The sequence below is a fragment of the Drosophila montana genome, unplaced genomic scaffold, assembly GCF_035044405.1.
Source record: "Drosophila montana isolate Dmon_TW-CO22-7 unplaced genomic scaffold, ASM3504440v1 contig_3325_1, whole genome shotgun sequence".
NCBI lineage: Eukaryota > Metazoa > Arthropoda > Insecta > Diptera > Drosophilidae > Drosophila > Drosophila montana.
The window spans coordinates 509,086-523,242 of NW_026998209.1; the positions used below are offsets into that span (position 1 = coordinate 509,086).

General features: G+C 44.5%; 1 protein-coding gene across 1 annotated transcript; it reads left to right on the top strand.

Annotated features, from left to right (window-relative positions):
* The first annotated feature begins 3,255 nt into the window (after nucleotides 1-3,255).
* Nucleotides 3,256-9,562, top strand: LOC135434439 (uncharacterized). Its single transcript, XM_064691034.1, has 3 exons — nucleotides 3,256-3,536; nucleotides 3,597-3,988; nucleotides 4,045-9,562. Exons 1-3 carry the CDS (start codon nucleotides 3,359-3,361, stop codon nucleotides 9,403-9,405), a joined length of 5,931 nt encoding a protein of 1,976 aa, XP_064547104.1. The 5' UTR covers nucleotides 3,256-3,358; the 3' UTR covers nucleotides 9,406-9,562.
* Nucleotides 9,563-14,157: the final 4,595 nt, after the last annotated feature.

Genomic DNA, 14,157 nt, shown 5'->3' on the forward strand with positions numbered 1-14,157 from the left:
GTCACTGCTAATAACATTTACTTTTCAAAATTTAACCGACAGCTGATACAGTTGAGCTTGTAAAGCTTTAAAATTGAAACGCTTTCATCAATATGCTACTGTTAGTCAAAAATTGAAAGGTTTTTTTGAATGAGGTACTGTTCAAAAACATGCGCTGCTATTAACAGCCGCTGTTAGTTAACTGTTAGTTTACCAGCTGCTGTTAATAAACTGTAACTAACAGTTAGACTTCGAAAAAGCTTCTTGTGCTATGTTTTACCAAACATTGCCGCTAGATGTCGCCTTGTCCCAAATTAAAGTCCTTAAGTTAAGTTGCAAAATTTCCCATGAGAAATGTACCCTTTCAATAAAAACCTGTTTTAACGGCATTTAAAGAAAAACCAATATTTTGAAAAGTAAGTGCATTCAATGAACATTGTTCAAGAGTTCTCCAAATATGTTGCATTTATAGGTGCAGTTCACTTTTAGTAACTGCTCCTGGAGAAGATTCTATGTGTTTACAAAATAATAAATCTTGTTTATGAAAGCCTAAAAATCGAGAAAAAAAAGCGCTTAATACTTTCTTCAAATAATGTGCTTAGCAGAAATGGTTTTAATGCCAAGCCGTGATTATAACTGAATAAAATATTAATGATTTGAAAAAACGTCCAAAAAGAAAATATTTAGCTAAAATATGAGCATGACCTTTAATGAAAAATTCCATCTTTCGCACAAATACACGCAACATTTTTTTTCCAATTCTTCTCGAAATACCCTTGCAGAGGGTTTTGTAGCAAAATGTGTGACGTATAAAAAAACGTTTCTGAACCCATGAGTAAATGATTTTTGTCATCACATTATCGTTTTGTATCATATAGCTGTATAGAAAGAATCTGTCGAAAGATAAATTTTGCTTAAAATTCTTGTTGTTTTTCCTCTTAACCCAAATCAGCTGGGCCAGGCTGCATTATTTTCCCTAAATAATTGCAAAAACTTATCAATAGATATTAGAACAGCGCTTTTGAAGGAAAACTCGAATTTTGCAAGAGCTTTTTAAAGAAACGTTCTCGTAAAGTAAGAGTAAGAATGTTTAACGTTTTAAGTACTTCCTTAATTTTTCCCAACACTTAAGGATCGGACATCGAACTTATTCAAGAATGAATATGCCATAATGTGGCGTTGCTTTTGTCTTTGGGTGTACAGAAGAACTTTCGAATTTTGCTGGGTTCAGGGTATTTTCTATTTGGGCACTCTAGACTAACGCACTCTTACTCGGTTTTTGATTCTATTTGGCAACATGTTTGCTAATCGCTGTGTGGCACATGTTTGAGGCAAGCATGAAACAGGCTCTTAACTCAGTCACTCGACCCAAACACCCCAGCGATCCGGGCATGCCCAAATTGAAAGGTAAGCGAGCTAAACGTTGCTCGAACTTTGTCGCACCGCCCTTTTGGGCCCGAATGTCTGTGGCCTCGAGGCAGTTGCCGGTGTCGCTGAGTGGCAACTCTTTTGTGAGACCTTCTACACCTTCCCCTTCTCCCCTCAGCCCACGCCCAGCTCTACATGCATCTAGGTACGAGTGCATGAATATAATGTCAGTCACCTAGGCAACAGCTCGTCCGGCGACGACGTTGTCGTCCATTTTAATATGCGCATTAATGCGGCACAAAGCGTCGCGAACTTGGAAACTGGCTGAAGAAAAAAATAAAAAAATAATTTGACGTGGGGCTAGTCTGAAGACGCTGTGCCAAAGGTGCAGGGTTGAGAGGCGTATGCAAATATCTAGTTGATTGCCTGCACATATCTCGAAAACATTCCAGTTGACACTTTTGCATGCACATGTGTACAACTGCGAGGGCTGTTCCAGGGCTACACCTAAGGAGTCTAATTTTATGTATATTATAAAACCTACAAGTAATGTTCCTTGCCTGTCCTGAAACTAGATAAAAGGAAAAGCCTAGTACCCGACTGAGAGATACCCTAAATCCAGCGCAAAGAGGGATAAATCTAATCAAAACTCATTATATATACTGGATCTGTGTTTGATGGACGAGATCTGGATTTTCCAGATCATTTAAGCTCTTTCCTTACAAGATTTATTGTTGAAACGGGAAAAATGTTCGATTTGAAAAAAATTGATGCATTTATAAAGATGGAGTCACAGGAAGTCGGACAAAGCTTTGGCTCAGCTATCCATATACCCTTTCTAATTCCACTTTCAATGGGTTCAGGAAATATGAAAAGGACAAACTGAATGGCTCAACAGATTAAAGACTCAATTTGGAATTATGAACTATCGGATTTTCATTACTGCCCTCGTGTGTGTGTGAGCTTGTGAGTGTTCCCTAAAGCCCAAGTCAAATATTTGCCGGCGGCAGTCGCCTGAGTTGCATCAAGCTAAATGAAGCGACACCGCGTTACCATTTGTCCTTGTGTCCTTTGGCCCCCCAATGGAGCTCCACTGGTCGCCGCAATGTCAGCGGCATTGTGACTAAGCTAACGGCGGCTTCACCTGCTGCTCGTCCACGGGCATGGCTATGGTTCAGCTGCGGCATTATTCGATTATTTGTGCGCAGCAGCATCATTTCGTTTGCTTTCCGGTTGTTTTCCTTTATCCTTGGCGAGTGCCTCCTGGTTGCGCGTCAGCGGACTCGACTGCTCTTTGACTATGGCACACGGCGACGTCATATTTCCTTTTCTACGCCACCTATTTTTCCTTCTCTTATTTTCTTCTCTGTTTTTTTTTTTTGTTTTTGCGATTTCCTCGGCGCACTTGTCGAGTCGTTCACCGTGCAGAGTTTAGCGAGCTTAGCACTGGGCGCGCTAGCTTGCCTCGGATTTCATTTCCGGCATGTTGCGGTTACGTTAAGTAACGGAGATTGCATCGCTAATGATGCAATTGTGTTTGGCGGAAATGAAAGCGGTTTCGTGTGACGACTTGCCAGCCCACACACACATACACATCCAAACACACACACACGCAGATCTGACCCAGACAATCTCTTAAGAATTGGATGCTATTCAGCCACCTAAAGCCAATCAAGTGAAAGAAAACAGTATATGGAAAAAAAAAAACTATGCACCTGCTAATTGCATTTGTGCCAACTAACGGAAGTGCCTGTCATAACAAAGTAAGGCTTCAGATCTATGCTGCATAAATGAGTGTGCTGCATAATCATATTGATTGATGCAGTCAGTCGTAGATGACGGAATCAATTGCTTATGATGCAGAAGTTAAGGAAAATTTTAGTAGGCCTGCTCGCAATGTCTGTCATCGTCAAACACTTCAACTCGGCATTAATTTCGAGAGGAAAATTTCTATTTTTTTTTCGGGCTAAAAGATCAATTACCATTGGGCAAAATTGTTGAATCCCCAACCATGCACAGTGCGCAGTGTAAAACGCCCAACGGTCAGTTGACACAAAATGATTTAGCCAATACGCCAGAACATCTGCGTCCCGGATTCAACGGACATGTGCGTCAGTATGATCCCAGGGAATTTGGTCTGACGAATAACGAAGAATGGCGCAATCCGCGGATCTTCCGGAATATGACATGTCTGTAGAGCCGTTACTTTATTTTGTTTTGGTGAAAACTGACTTATAAACCAATCACAGATGAGACCGACGCTGAGGCCATGGATGCGCTGCGGCTGGCGCAGCCGCGAAGACAAATGTATCGCCCACCTACGGGGGTAAATCTAAGCAATTTGACACAGGAGTGTCTGGCTGATGTGTCGGCACCGGCGTTTGATCTGAGCATGCCGTCTCAGATGTCTGGGCCGGGGGGCGAGTATCTGGCTAATATCTCGCCGCCGCATATGTGCGATACAGACAAGTCTGTGGGCCAAAATGATGCAAGCAACTACGTGGATAGCGTTTACCGCCAGGTTGTGCACAGTTTCAAGAATCCGCGTGAGCGCAATGTGCCTGGTGATAATCTGTTGCCCGCGGTGGAGAACCGATCTCCAGTGCCTAATCAAGTGCCCGAAAAAGGCACCGCTCAAAAGGTAATTAGTGCACCATAATTGTTATTTACATTCTATCAGAATCCTTCGGTACACAGAACAACAGTGTGCTAACTACACTGCGCAAGATAACCACCCATCGGGATCAGTGCGGAAATGTTACAAGTCGCGTCGAGGAGACCAGCACAGTGTCCAACACTCCCTACGAGCAGGCGACTAATTTGGATTGCACACCAGTCGGTACGGGTCAGGGGGGACAGGGACGTCATCTACACTTTTCCATGCCAGCCCAGTCGGAGAATATCGCTGATATCTCGATGCCCTCATTTTACGATAATTCCATGCCAGCAATGAGTACGCGAATAGCCCCACAGGGCATGACCAGTGAACGGCTGGCAGACATAAGTGCTCCCGCGTTTGCGGACTCAGTGGGAAGACGAATGCAAGCAACGCCGCCTACTATCAGCAATATCTTAGCGCCGCCTATTGGTAAAAATGTGTGCCTGGAAAATATAAGTGCTCCCTCTTTTCCAAATAGCACCGTTAACAGTTCTAGAAGTCCAGGCGTAGAAGATATATGTGATATGTCGGCACCGCTATTCGCTAGTACCAATCGTTTCGAGTGTCTCGAAGATATATCCATGCCGTCTGGCGTCTCTGGCGCTAAAGGTGATTCGAAACGACAAGCAACAGAGTTTCCCAATGAATGCTTGCATAATGTGACAATGCCATCGTTTGGAGGTATTACGGGTGCTTCAGGTGCGTCAAGGCGACAAGTTAACTTAACGTCCAACGAGTGCCTAGAAGATATAACAATGCCTTCATATGGCGGAGTTTCTGCAGCGTCAAATAGACAAGCAAGCTATATACCTAGTGAATGCCTGAATGACGTAAGTGCCCCATCCTTTGTGTCCAGTACCTTGCGTAGTAGAACACCTCGACGCCAACAAAGGTCCATGCCCTCACATAATACATTAGACGCAACAGCTCTGGAGGACATCAGTATGCCTTCCTTTGAAGGAGTATCGAGTGCTACAGCAAGAACATTTCAGCAGCGATCAATGCCTTCCCAGACTATCTGTGACATATTAGCACCATCTTTCGAAACTTTTGGGCAGGCTCCAAATACCAATGAATGCTTGGAAAATGTAACGATGCCAACATATGGTAGTTCAGGACATGGGACTTATCAGTACCTGGAGGATATCAGCATGCCCTCGTTTGGAGGAGTATCGGTAGGTTTAAGAGGAGCAGGATCTCCATCGCGACAACAGCGATCAATGGCGCCGTCACAAATTACACCGGGACAAATGACAAATGAGTGTTTGGAGGATGTTACAATGCCATCCTATGAGTATTCTGGCAGAGGGCCCGCGAATAATCTGGAGGACGTCAGTATGCCTTCGTTTGGAGGAGTATCGGCTGCTTCAAAAGCAAGAACCCTGACACGTCAACAACGTTCAATCCCTACCCAAACTGTGTGTGACATATTGGCCCCAAGTTTTGAAAACAGTGGACGAGGGCCTTCGACAGCGCATGAATATTTAGAGAACGTGACCATGCCGTCCTTTGAAAGCTCAGCCCGAGGACCCATGACTAATGAGTTCTTGGAAGACGTTAGTATGCCATCCTTTGTTGGAGTATCCGGTGTTTCGAGGGCAAGAACTCCGACACGCCAGCAACGATCAATGCCAACGCAGAATATCTCTGCCACCCCAGTTCCCTCACCGGGAAGTAGTCGACGTGGGCCAACGACTAATGAGTGCTTGGAGGACATAACAATGCCATCATATGGGAGCTCAGGTAGAGGAGCCACGAATGAGTTCTTAGAAGATATTTGTATGCCTTCGTTTGCCGGAGTATCGGGCGCTTCAAGAGCAAGAACTCCGACACGGCAGCAGCAAACGATGCCATCCCAGAATATATATGACATATCAGCACCGTCTTTTGGTAACAGTGGACGTGTACCAGTGACAAATGAATGCTTAGAGGACGTAACTATGCCTTCATTTGCCGGTATATCGGGATCCTCAAGACGGCAACAGGCTATGCCTTCTGAGTGCTTGGAAGACGTCAGTGCACCTTCATTTGGACAGATAATGTCGCGTAGTAGATCACCGCGACGTCAACAAAGGCCTTTAGAAAATATTAGCAACGCAAGTCGAGCACACGCGACAAATGGGTACCTTGAGGACATCACCATGCCTTCCTTTGGAGAAGTATCGAGTGCTTCAAGGGCAGGAACCCCGACGCGTCAACAGCGTTCCATGCAAACCCAGAATATCTGTGACATTTCTCCTCCTTCATTTCGGAGACGCGTTCCAAATACTAGTGAATGTTTAGAAAATATAAGCATGCCGTCATATGTGACCGCAGATGCCTCAAGAGCAAGAACTCCGACACGGCAGCAGCAAACGATGCCATCCCAGAATATATATGACATATCAGCGCCGTCTTTTGGTAACAGTGGACGTGGACCAGTGACAAATGAACGCTTAGATGACGTAACCATGCCGTCATTCGGAGGAGTATCAGGGTCTTCACGACGACAGCAAGCCATGCGCTCCGAGTGTTTGGATGATATCAGCGCACCATCGTTTGGCCGGAGCGTATCGCTCGGTAGATCACCTCAAGGTCCGCAGAAGCTCCAACGAAACATTGTAGATATAACTGCTCCGTCATTTGCCAGTTCAGGTCGGGGCCCTCAAACTAATGACTACCTGCAGGACGTTAGCATGCCTTCATTTGCAGGAATATCGGGGGCTTCGAGATCAAGAACTCCGATACGACAACAGCGCTCAATGCCATCGCAGAATATCTGTGACATATCAGCTCCATCATTTGGAAGCAGTGGACGTGGTCAAAATACAAATGAAGGTTTAAAGAACTTATCAGGTGCAGGACCATCATATAATCAGTACTTGGAGGACATTAGCATACCTTTCTTTGAAGGTGTATCGGGTGCTCCAACAGCAAGAACTCCGACTCGGAAGCAGCAATCGATGCCATCCCAGAATATTTGTGACATATCAGCGCCGTCGTTTGGTAGCAGTGGACGTGGACCAGTGACAAATGAACGCTTAGATGACGTTACTATGCCGTCATTTGGAGGAGTATCAGGGTCTTCACAACGACAGCAAACCATGCGTTCCGAGTGCTTAGATGACATCAGCGCACCATCGTTTGGCCGGAGCGTATCGCTCGGTAGATCACCTCAAGGTCCGCAGAAGCTCCAACGAAACGTAGATATAACTGCTCCGTCATTTGCCAGTTCAGGTCGGGGTCCTCAAACTAATGACTACCTGCAGGACGTTAGCATGCCTTCATTTGCAGGAATATCGGGGGCTTCGAGATCAAGAACTCCGATACGACAACAGCGCTCAATGCCATCGCAGAATATCTGTGACATATCAGCTCCATCATTTGGAAGCAGTGGACGTGGTCCAAATACTAATGTATATGAAAGTTCGGGCAGAGGTCCAGCGACTAATGAGTGCTTAAATGACATTAGTATGCCTTCCTTTGCTGGAGTGTCGGGTGCTTCGAGAGCAAGAACTCCGACACGTCAACAGCGATCAATTCCATCCCAAAATATCTCTGCCACCCCTGTTCCCTCACCTGGAAGTGGTCGACGTGGGCCAACGACTAATGAGTGCTTGGAGGACATAACAATGCCATCATATGGAAGCTCAGGCAGAGGAGCCACGGCTAATAAATATGCTGGGCGAAGTTTATCACAAGGAGCAAGTCCCAGAACTCAACAATTATCGGCGCTTATTGATAGCTCTGGAAGAGATCCAATGGCGAGTGAGTGCATAGAAAATATAACAGCGCCAAGTGGCGTTTCAGGTGCTGGCACAAGTCGGCGAGAATTGACAATGCCCAGCGAGTGTTTGGACAATGTGACTCCTCCCTCCTATGGGCGCAGTGGAATATCCCAAAATACACCACAGTTGTGGAACATATCTCCACCGGTATTTGACACTTTCACCAGTCAACCGAGCAATTTGCGTAGACCGCGTTCTGTACCGGCTTATCTCAGCGAGTATCTAGATGACGAGACTGCTCCCAGCTTTGGCAACAGCAGTAGGGGTATGAAGAGTCTATATCAGATGCCGCTGCAAGAAACCGATGCATCGACTGACTCAATGCAGCACGGAACGCCGCTTCGACAGGTTCACAGTTTTCCGGTCATCCCCAGTCAACAGAACATTGGTGACATTTCAGCACCTTCTATGGGCAGTCCGGCGCATGAGTTTTACAATAGCTTCCAAAACTCGAGAGCTGTGCGGCAACCTACTGCCGATGAATCCTATCCAAGCGAAATGCTGGGTAATGTAAGCGCCCCTTCATATGCAAGCACTATGAATCGTTCTCAGCCTAATCGGCCGACAAACTTTAGTGCAGCCTACGAGAACCTTGAAAACGTTACAGAACCTTCGATGTTTGCTAATAGCTCTACGCGTTCTCAAATGCCTTCTAATCGTAACAATTCTCGGCCACTTGAAACGCCCGAAGATAGACAGAAAACCAACTTTAGTCATTCCACTGGCAAACGTCTTGAGGATGTAATGGATATAAGCGAACCATCTGGACTGTATCGAAGTGGTGCACACGCTCAGAATGCGGAGAATATGGGCATACCCTCGGAGAGAGGGCAGGACTTGAGTGGGATGCAAGTAAAAAGGGGCGACTCAAATCTTTCTCAGCAAATATCAATCTCTGAGCAAAGTGTGAAGAGGACTGTGATCCAAAATACATCTGGTCAGCTTGGCAATGAAAGTGAACCCTCCGCACTCAATAATAGTGCGAATGGGCCAGTCGCAGTTGAGGTGGAAAATGTGACTGTTACGACATCTGTGACTTCCGTGAAGCGTTTATATCCAAACGAAGACAGTCGGATGGAGGACGGCTACGACAACCGAAATCGCGACGAAAAGGCCTACGACAACCGAAATCGCGACGAGAATGGCTACGACAACCGAAATCGCGACGAGAATGGCTATCAGAATGCACCGAACTACCAGGGCATAAACGACATCTCTATGCCGCCATATGAGAGCACTGGCAACAGCTCGCCGGGCCAATCGAAGCGTAACAATATGTATCTCTCAGATATCAGTGAGCCAACCTACGGTCCCTCTTACCAGTCAACCCAGTCAACCCAGAGCCATGACCCTAATGCGACCTTCCACGGCTTTGACTCAATGGACAACTATGCCCCGTTCGATCAGCTAGTCAATTCGATGCCGCAAAATCAATTATCGAACAGCAATGCATTACCTGACAACGGTCTCGCCACGCCAGAGCCGGTGCGTGGCAAAAATGTTCAAATTAACAAAACACCCAACAGCCAAAGGTCAGAACAGCAAACGGGTCAAAAAAATCCGTGTTCATGTTCAGCGAGCTTGTATGGGAGGACGCCCACCAATACCCCAAATCGTAATCCACCTCGTTAGGAAATTTACTCTCTAAACATTTTGTCCACATTCTGAGCCTACTCTTCGGGAGGGGATCCTGCAATTGAAAATATTTATGATTTAGTACTTGTTTTAAGCCTGAAAAAATGATCGAAATTCGAGTTAACAATAAAATGGAAGTGAAGTGAATACCAAATTGATGCTTAGCTAATAGTTGTCAATTGGAAGATATAAGAAACCGCGTGAGGAAATAATATGCGGTCGAAAAGGAGGTTTTAATAGGGAAGCTCAATTGAGAGCATAAATAATATTAAAAGCTTTGCTCCTTATTGAGCTTCCCTTCCAATTCCACCTCTCCATTTTGATACTTCCCTTCTCGCACCTAGCTTGTCAGCTGGATGTTAATTTAAAATTGTCAATAACTTGGGCATATTGAGACAATTTCCGTGGCAAGCTGTGACACCTCGATAGATTGCCGGGGGGCTATCCTACGACATAAGACAATTGTGAACAAATGCAAAATTATTCGAAGCAATAGCTACAAAAAGGTAATAAAAACGAGAGTTGCAGTTTAGCTTGAGACTAAACGAAACAAAAACAGGGAGTAAAGTGAAATGGGGGAAAAGTGAGTAAGAAAGCAAGAGAAAACATAATAAAATTGAAAACAAATAAGTTCAGGAACCATGAAGCGCCAACGGAAGCGCCAACGCTCATTGTTAGCTTTTGTCGTTTGCCTGTTGTTGTCGTTCTCGTTGCTATACCCTGTAAACGAAGGCATATACTTAAAGGGTAGAATATAGTAGTAAACGATATAATTCCAACTCTTCAAGTTTTATTATATATGTATCTAGGTAGAATCTTAAAAAAAAAACAGGCTGTTCGGGTATTGCGGATGACAATTAGGCGCGCAACGTAAATTCCACATGTTCCAGGGAATTGAAATCCCCGAATGGCGTGAAATCTGATTAGAATTTAGTATGCTGCATGCAACTTTATTTCACATCTGGGTACGGGATATCTCAGAGGCGAACATGCTCGGCTGGAGCATGCTTGTTTTAACTGTTTGACTGGCAGGATGAAGAAGAGATGGGTAACACACTCTCTCACACACACACACACACACAATATTGAGCCCCGGGAGCGTTTCCAGTGTTGTGAGAGCTATTTAAAAACAATTTATTTTTAACAACTGCCATGCCAGAAGCAAAATCAACCTGTCGCGGTGCCTGTGTGTGATGTGTGGTATGTGGTGTGCTAGTATGTGTGTGTGTTAGTGTGTGTATGTGTTAGTGCTCGTGTATATGTTGTATTTGTTCTTGATTTTCAGCTAAAAAACATACGAGAATAAAAAAAAAAGAATGTGAAGCGTCGCATCGTTTGGCGTCTGTCAGTCAGGTATGCAAAACATGAAGTGCAGATGCTTCAGATTGGTTTTCCAATTACTCAACATTTCAATGCAAATAACACAGAGCCACGGCGACGGTTAACGCCAACGATGAGGAATTTAAAAGTCAAACACACACACACACGAACACGCACACACTGGGATCTATTCAAATACATATGCAAGCATATGTGTGTGTTAGACGGGGCAGCTGCGGCAGCAAAGCCCAATTCACATATTTCTTCGATTTTTTGACAAAGATAAAATTTCAATCACGTTTCTTCACTTTTGCTTAACATACGTATATTTATGTGTGCGTGTGTGTGTGTGTGTGCGTGTGTGTGTGTGCTTGTGCATGTGTATCTTTGATGCTGCCAAAGGTGTAGTAGCTGTGGCAGCAAACCAAAAAACAACAACAGCAATAACATCTGTGGCCCCAGCCTAGGCAAAATCTGTATAGCCATAGTGTCACGGGGAAAATCACAAATTGATGATTTGTGTCGTGCTTTTGAGTGAAAACGACATTAACTTAACCTTAAAATGTAGCCACTTATCTATCTGTGATTTACAGGGTATTACGTTAGGCAAGAAGAGCATTGAACAAACTTTTCATATGTGCAGCCGGCTTCAGAAAATGCATGTGTTTAATTATTAGCAAGTTGTGTGCGCTCTTTTATGGGCCAGTTTTAATTTTAAAAAGTAAAAGTGCCCTAGACGGGCTTGCTCGACTAGGATATACCCTGCGTCGAGCTTCCTATACAAGCATACATATACAGGCAAACTCACACACACACGCACGTCGTTTGCTGCATCGGTGTCTAAAGTCCGATCTATATGAAATTTTGTGTGCGTAAATATTGTATACAAATGTGTGTATATGCCAAATCGGAAAGCTCTAGCCTTTAACATATTTTTGGTTTGTGAGTTATCATAATATTGCATATTTCGGAAATGGGATGAGAAATCAACAAACAAAGAGAATCTCGATTTGAATATGGCTTGAATATATGTCAAATTTTAAATCCCTAGCTCTTGTAGTTTCCATTTTAAATGGCTACTGAAAGCACTAGATATCACTCATATGACTTGCTGAATTCTAACTAAAGTTATTTAAGTAAAGAGTGAGATTATAATTTTAAAGATGTTACAAGGGCCTCGATAAAATGATTGATTCTCGAAGTGGATGGTAGACGAAATAAGTTTGAGAATCTCTTTAAAAATATCTTTAAAATGCTACTTAATTTAGAAGTCGGACGTTAGCAGGATTTTGGTCTTAAGGTTAAGATCTCTTGAAAAGGAAAAACCTAATTTATGACAAAATTTGTAAGCTGCCATCGATTCTTCTATACGATGTGGCTAGGGCTCTCTTTTATAGCGATCTGTGGGATCTATTGTGGCCGAATTTTGAAGCACTCTCTAGTTTATAGAACTGAGCCCAGTGTGAAATTGTTTCTATATATATGTTTTGTTTGAACTAAACTGAAACTTTACATTAAATGCGTTTATGGGCGAGTTACAGAGAAAGTGAGTGGGAGTGGGAGCGGGAGAGGAGGAGGGAGAGGTGATGGAGTATGTGGGCATGGCAAGTGGCTCTGCATAGCTTTGGCAATTAGAAAGCAAAATATTTGAGGCGCAGATAGTCAACACCAATTTGTTTGGTAGCATGGCAACCAGAACGTGTAGGGGATGTAGGTGTTGTATGTGTGTGTGTGTGTGTATAGAGCGAGAGAGGGGTAGGGCGGCGGGTTGCGGGGCTTGGGGGCATTGCTGTATACACTGCCAGAGCCTGTAACCCAAGGCTCTTACCTTTTATCATCTACATCATGGGCTGATTTACGTGGCGCATTTATTGCAAGGGCAGCCACTAAAAGTTTTTAAATTACAATTTACAGTTGCTGTTTTCGTGTGTGTGTGTGTGTGCTTGCGGGTGTGTGTGTGTGTGTGTGTGTGCATACATGTATGCATTTAGTTGCTGTGCTCATTGTTTTTAGCATTCAAGTGGCAGTTAAAATGGCTTCAGCCTCAATTGCTGCATCCGGCATCCCGTAAGCTGTGCCAAGTTCCCCCTCTCCCCCCCTTCCCCCTCCCCTTCCGACCAGCCCCTGTGCTTCGTAACCCGTTGCCCCAGTCGCTGGCAACATCCTTTGGGCCCGCTCCCTTGGCCGTTGCATTAGGAAAGTTGACGTGACGCTGTGAGCGATTTATTGTTTTTGTGTAGAGAGCGTAAAATGGAACAAATTTTGCACAAACACACGCACACATACATTTGGCATGTGTGTGCCTGCCACGCCCCCTTACGTATAGGTTTTGCCTGCTCTTGGGCGCTATGGCCCATACCCCAGCAAGACACATCGCGACCAGCAGGAGACGTCACCGCCGCCTCAGTTTGAATCAAGCAATCAGGTTCGCGGCCGCTTGCCGCCGATTGCAGCTGCAGCTGTTGCTGCCACGCCCTCTCCGCCCAGCTAACCCCACAACTAGGCAGTTAATTGTAATGCTGCAAAAATGCTGTCAAAGTTATGCGAGTGCGAAAATGTCCGCGGGCGCATGCCATGCATGGCAGCCGGGCTGGGTTGGTTATAACAGCCTCCGCCCGGGCCACTTGACAGAGCTTGGAGTCCGCTGCTCGAGTTCCGTTCTTGCGGCCATTTTCCGCAGTTCTGGCCAACATACGAGTGCTCGCAGCATGTTTCAAAATTTCCTTTTCTTTTTTAACTCTTTTTCATTTTTAAAGCTGGGTTCGCTGGGCATCTGTTGCAGCAATGGCAGTCGCAGCTATTGGTCGGCAATTGCATTAGGAGCTGATCAGGGCAAAGGCTGTGCATTGAAAATGTTGATATCTTAGTGGAAATACATAACAACAGCCATGTAAATCTAAAGTTTATCAGAGCCGGAGGTTATATTTTGTATATAGGTTTTTCTTAGTTTAAGCAGCTCAAGTTTATTCTAGTTATTCATACAAACATCAATCTGAAGAAAGCTTCTGCGAAGCCACAAAGTATATATAAATTCTGGATCTGTGCGAATAGTTGATCTTATCTAGAGACTTTAACAGATGGGGAACTTCTATACGAAATGCATATCAGATGCAGAACAAGTAAAACTCTCCCTTTTTCATATTTCTCTTCATTTCACCCAAATCGATAAATATCGATTTTCAGTTTTTGTCTTCTGAGTAAAGCTCGGAGACTATCGAAGCCAGAGACGAAAAATTTAGTATTTGGGTAGTCGTTGCTGAAATTGTATGTGAAGACAAGTCACAGGGTATTTCCGGGGGTACATGGTATTGTCTAGTTCAACTGGTAGATTTGCTAGGCAAAACTCTGGTCATGCTGTAATTTGATGCTTAATAGAGGCTTGAAATCAACACTTGATGGCAAAGAGTAGAAATGTTTTTGTGCGAACGG

Bases quoted from the DNA above. Each gene is read 5' to 3' on its own strand.
- LOC135434439 (XM_064691034.1), top strand. From the start codon at position 3,359: ATGCACAGTGCGCAGTGTAAAACGCCCAACGGTCAGTTGACACAAAAT. The intron at 3,537-3,596 runs GTCTGTAGAGCC...AACCAATCACAG, and splicing joins GATCTTCCGGAATATGACAT to ATGAGACCGACGCTGAGGCC. The intron at 3,989-4,044 runs GTAATTAGTGCA...TTCGGTACACAG, and splicing joins AAAAAGGCACCGCTCAAAAG to AACAACAGTGTGCTAACTAC.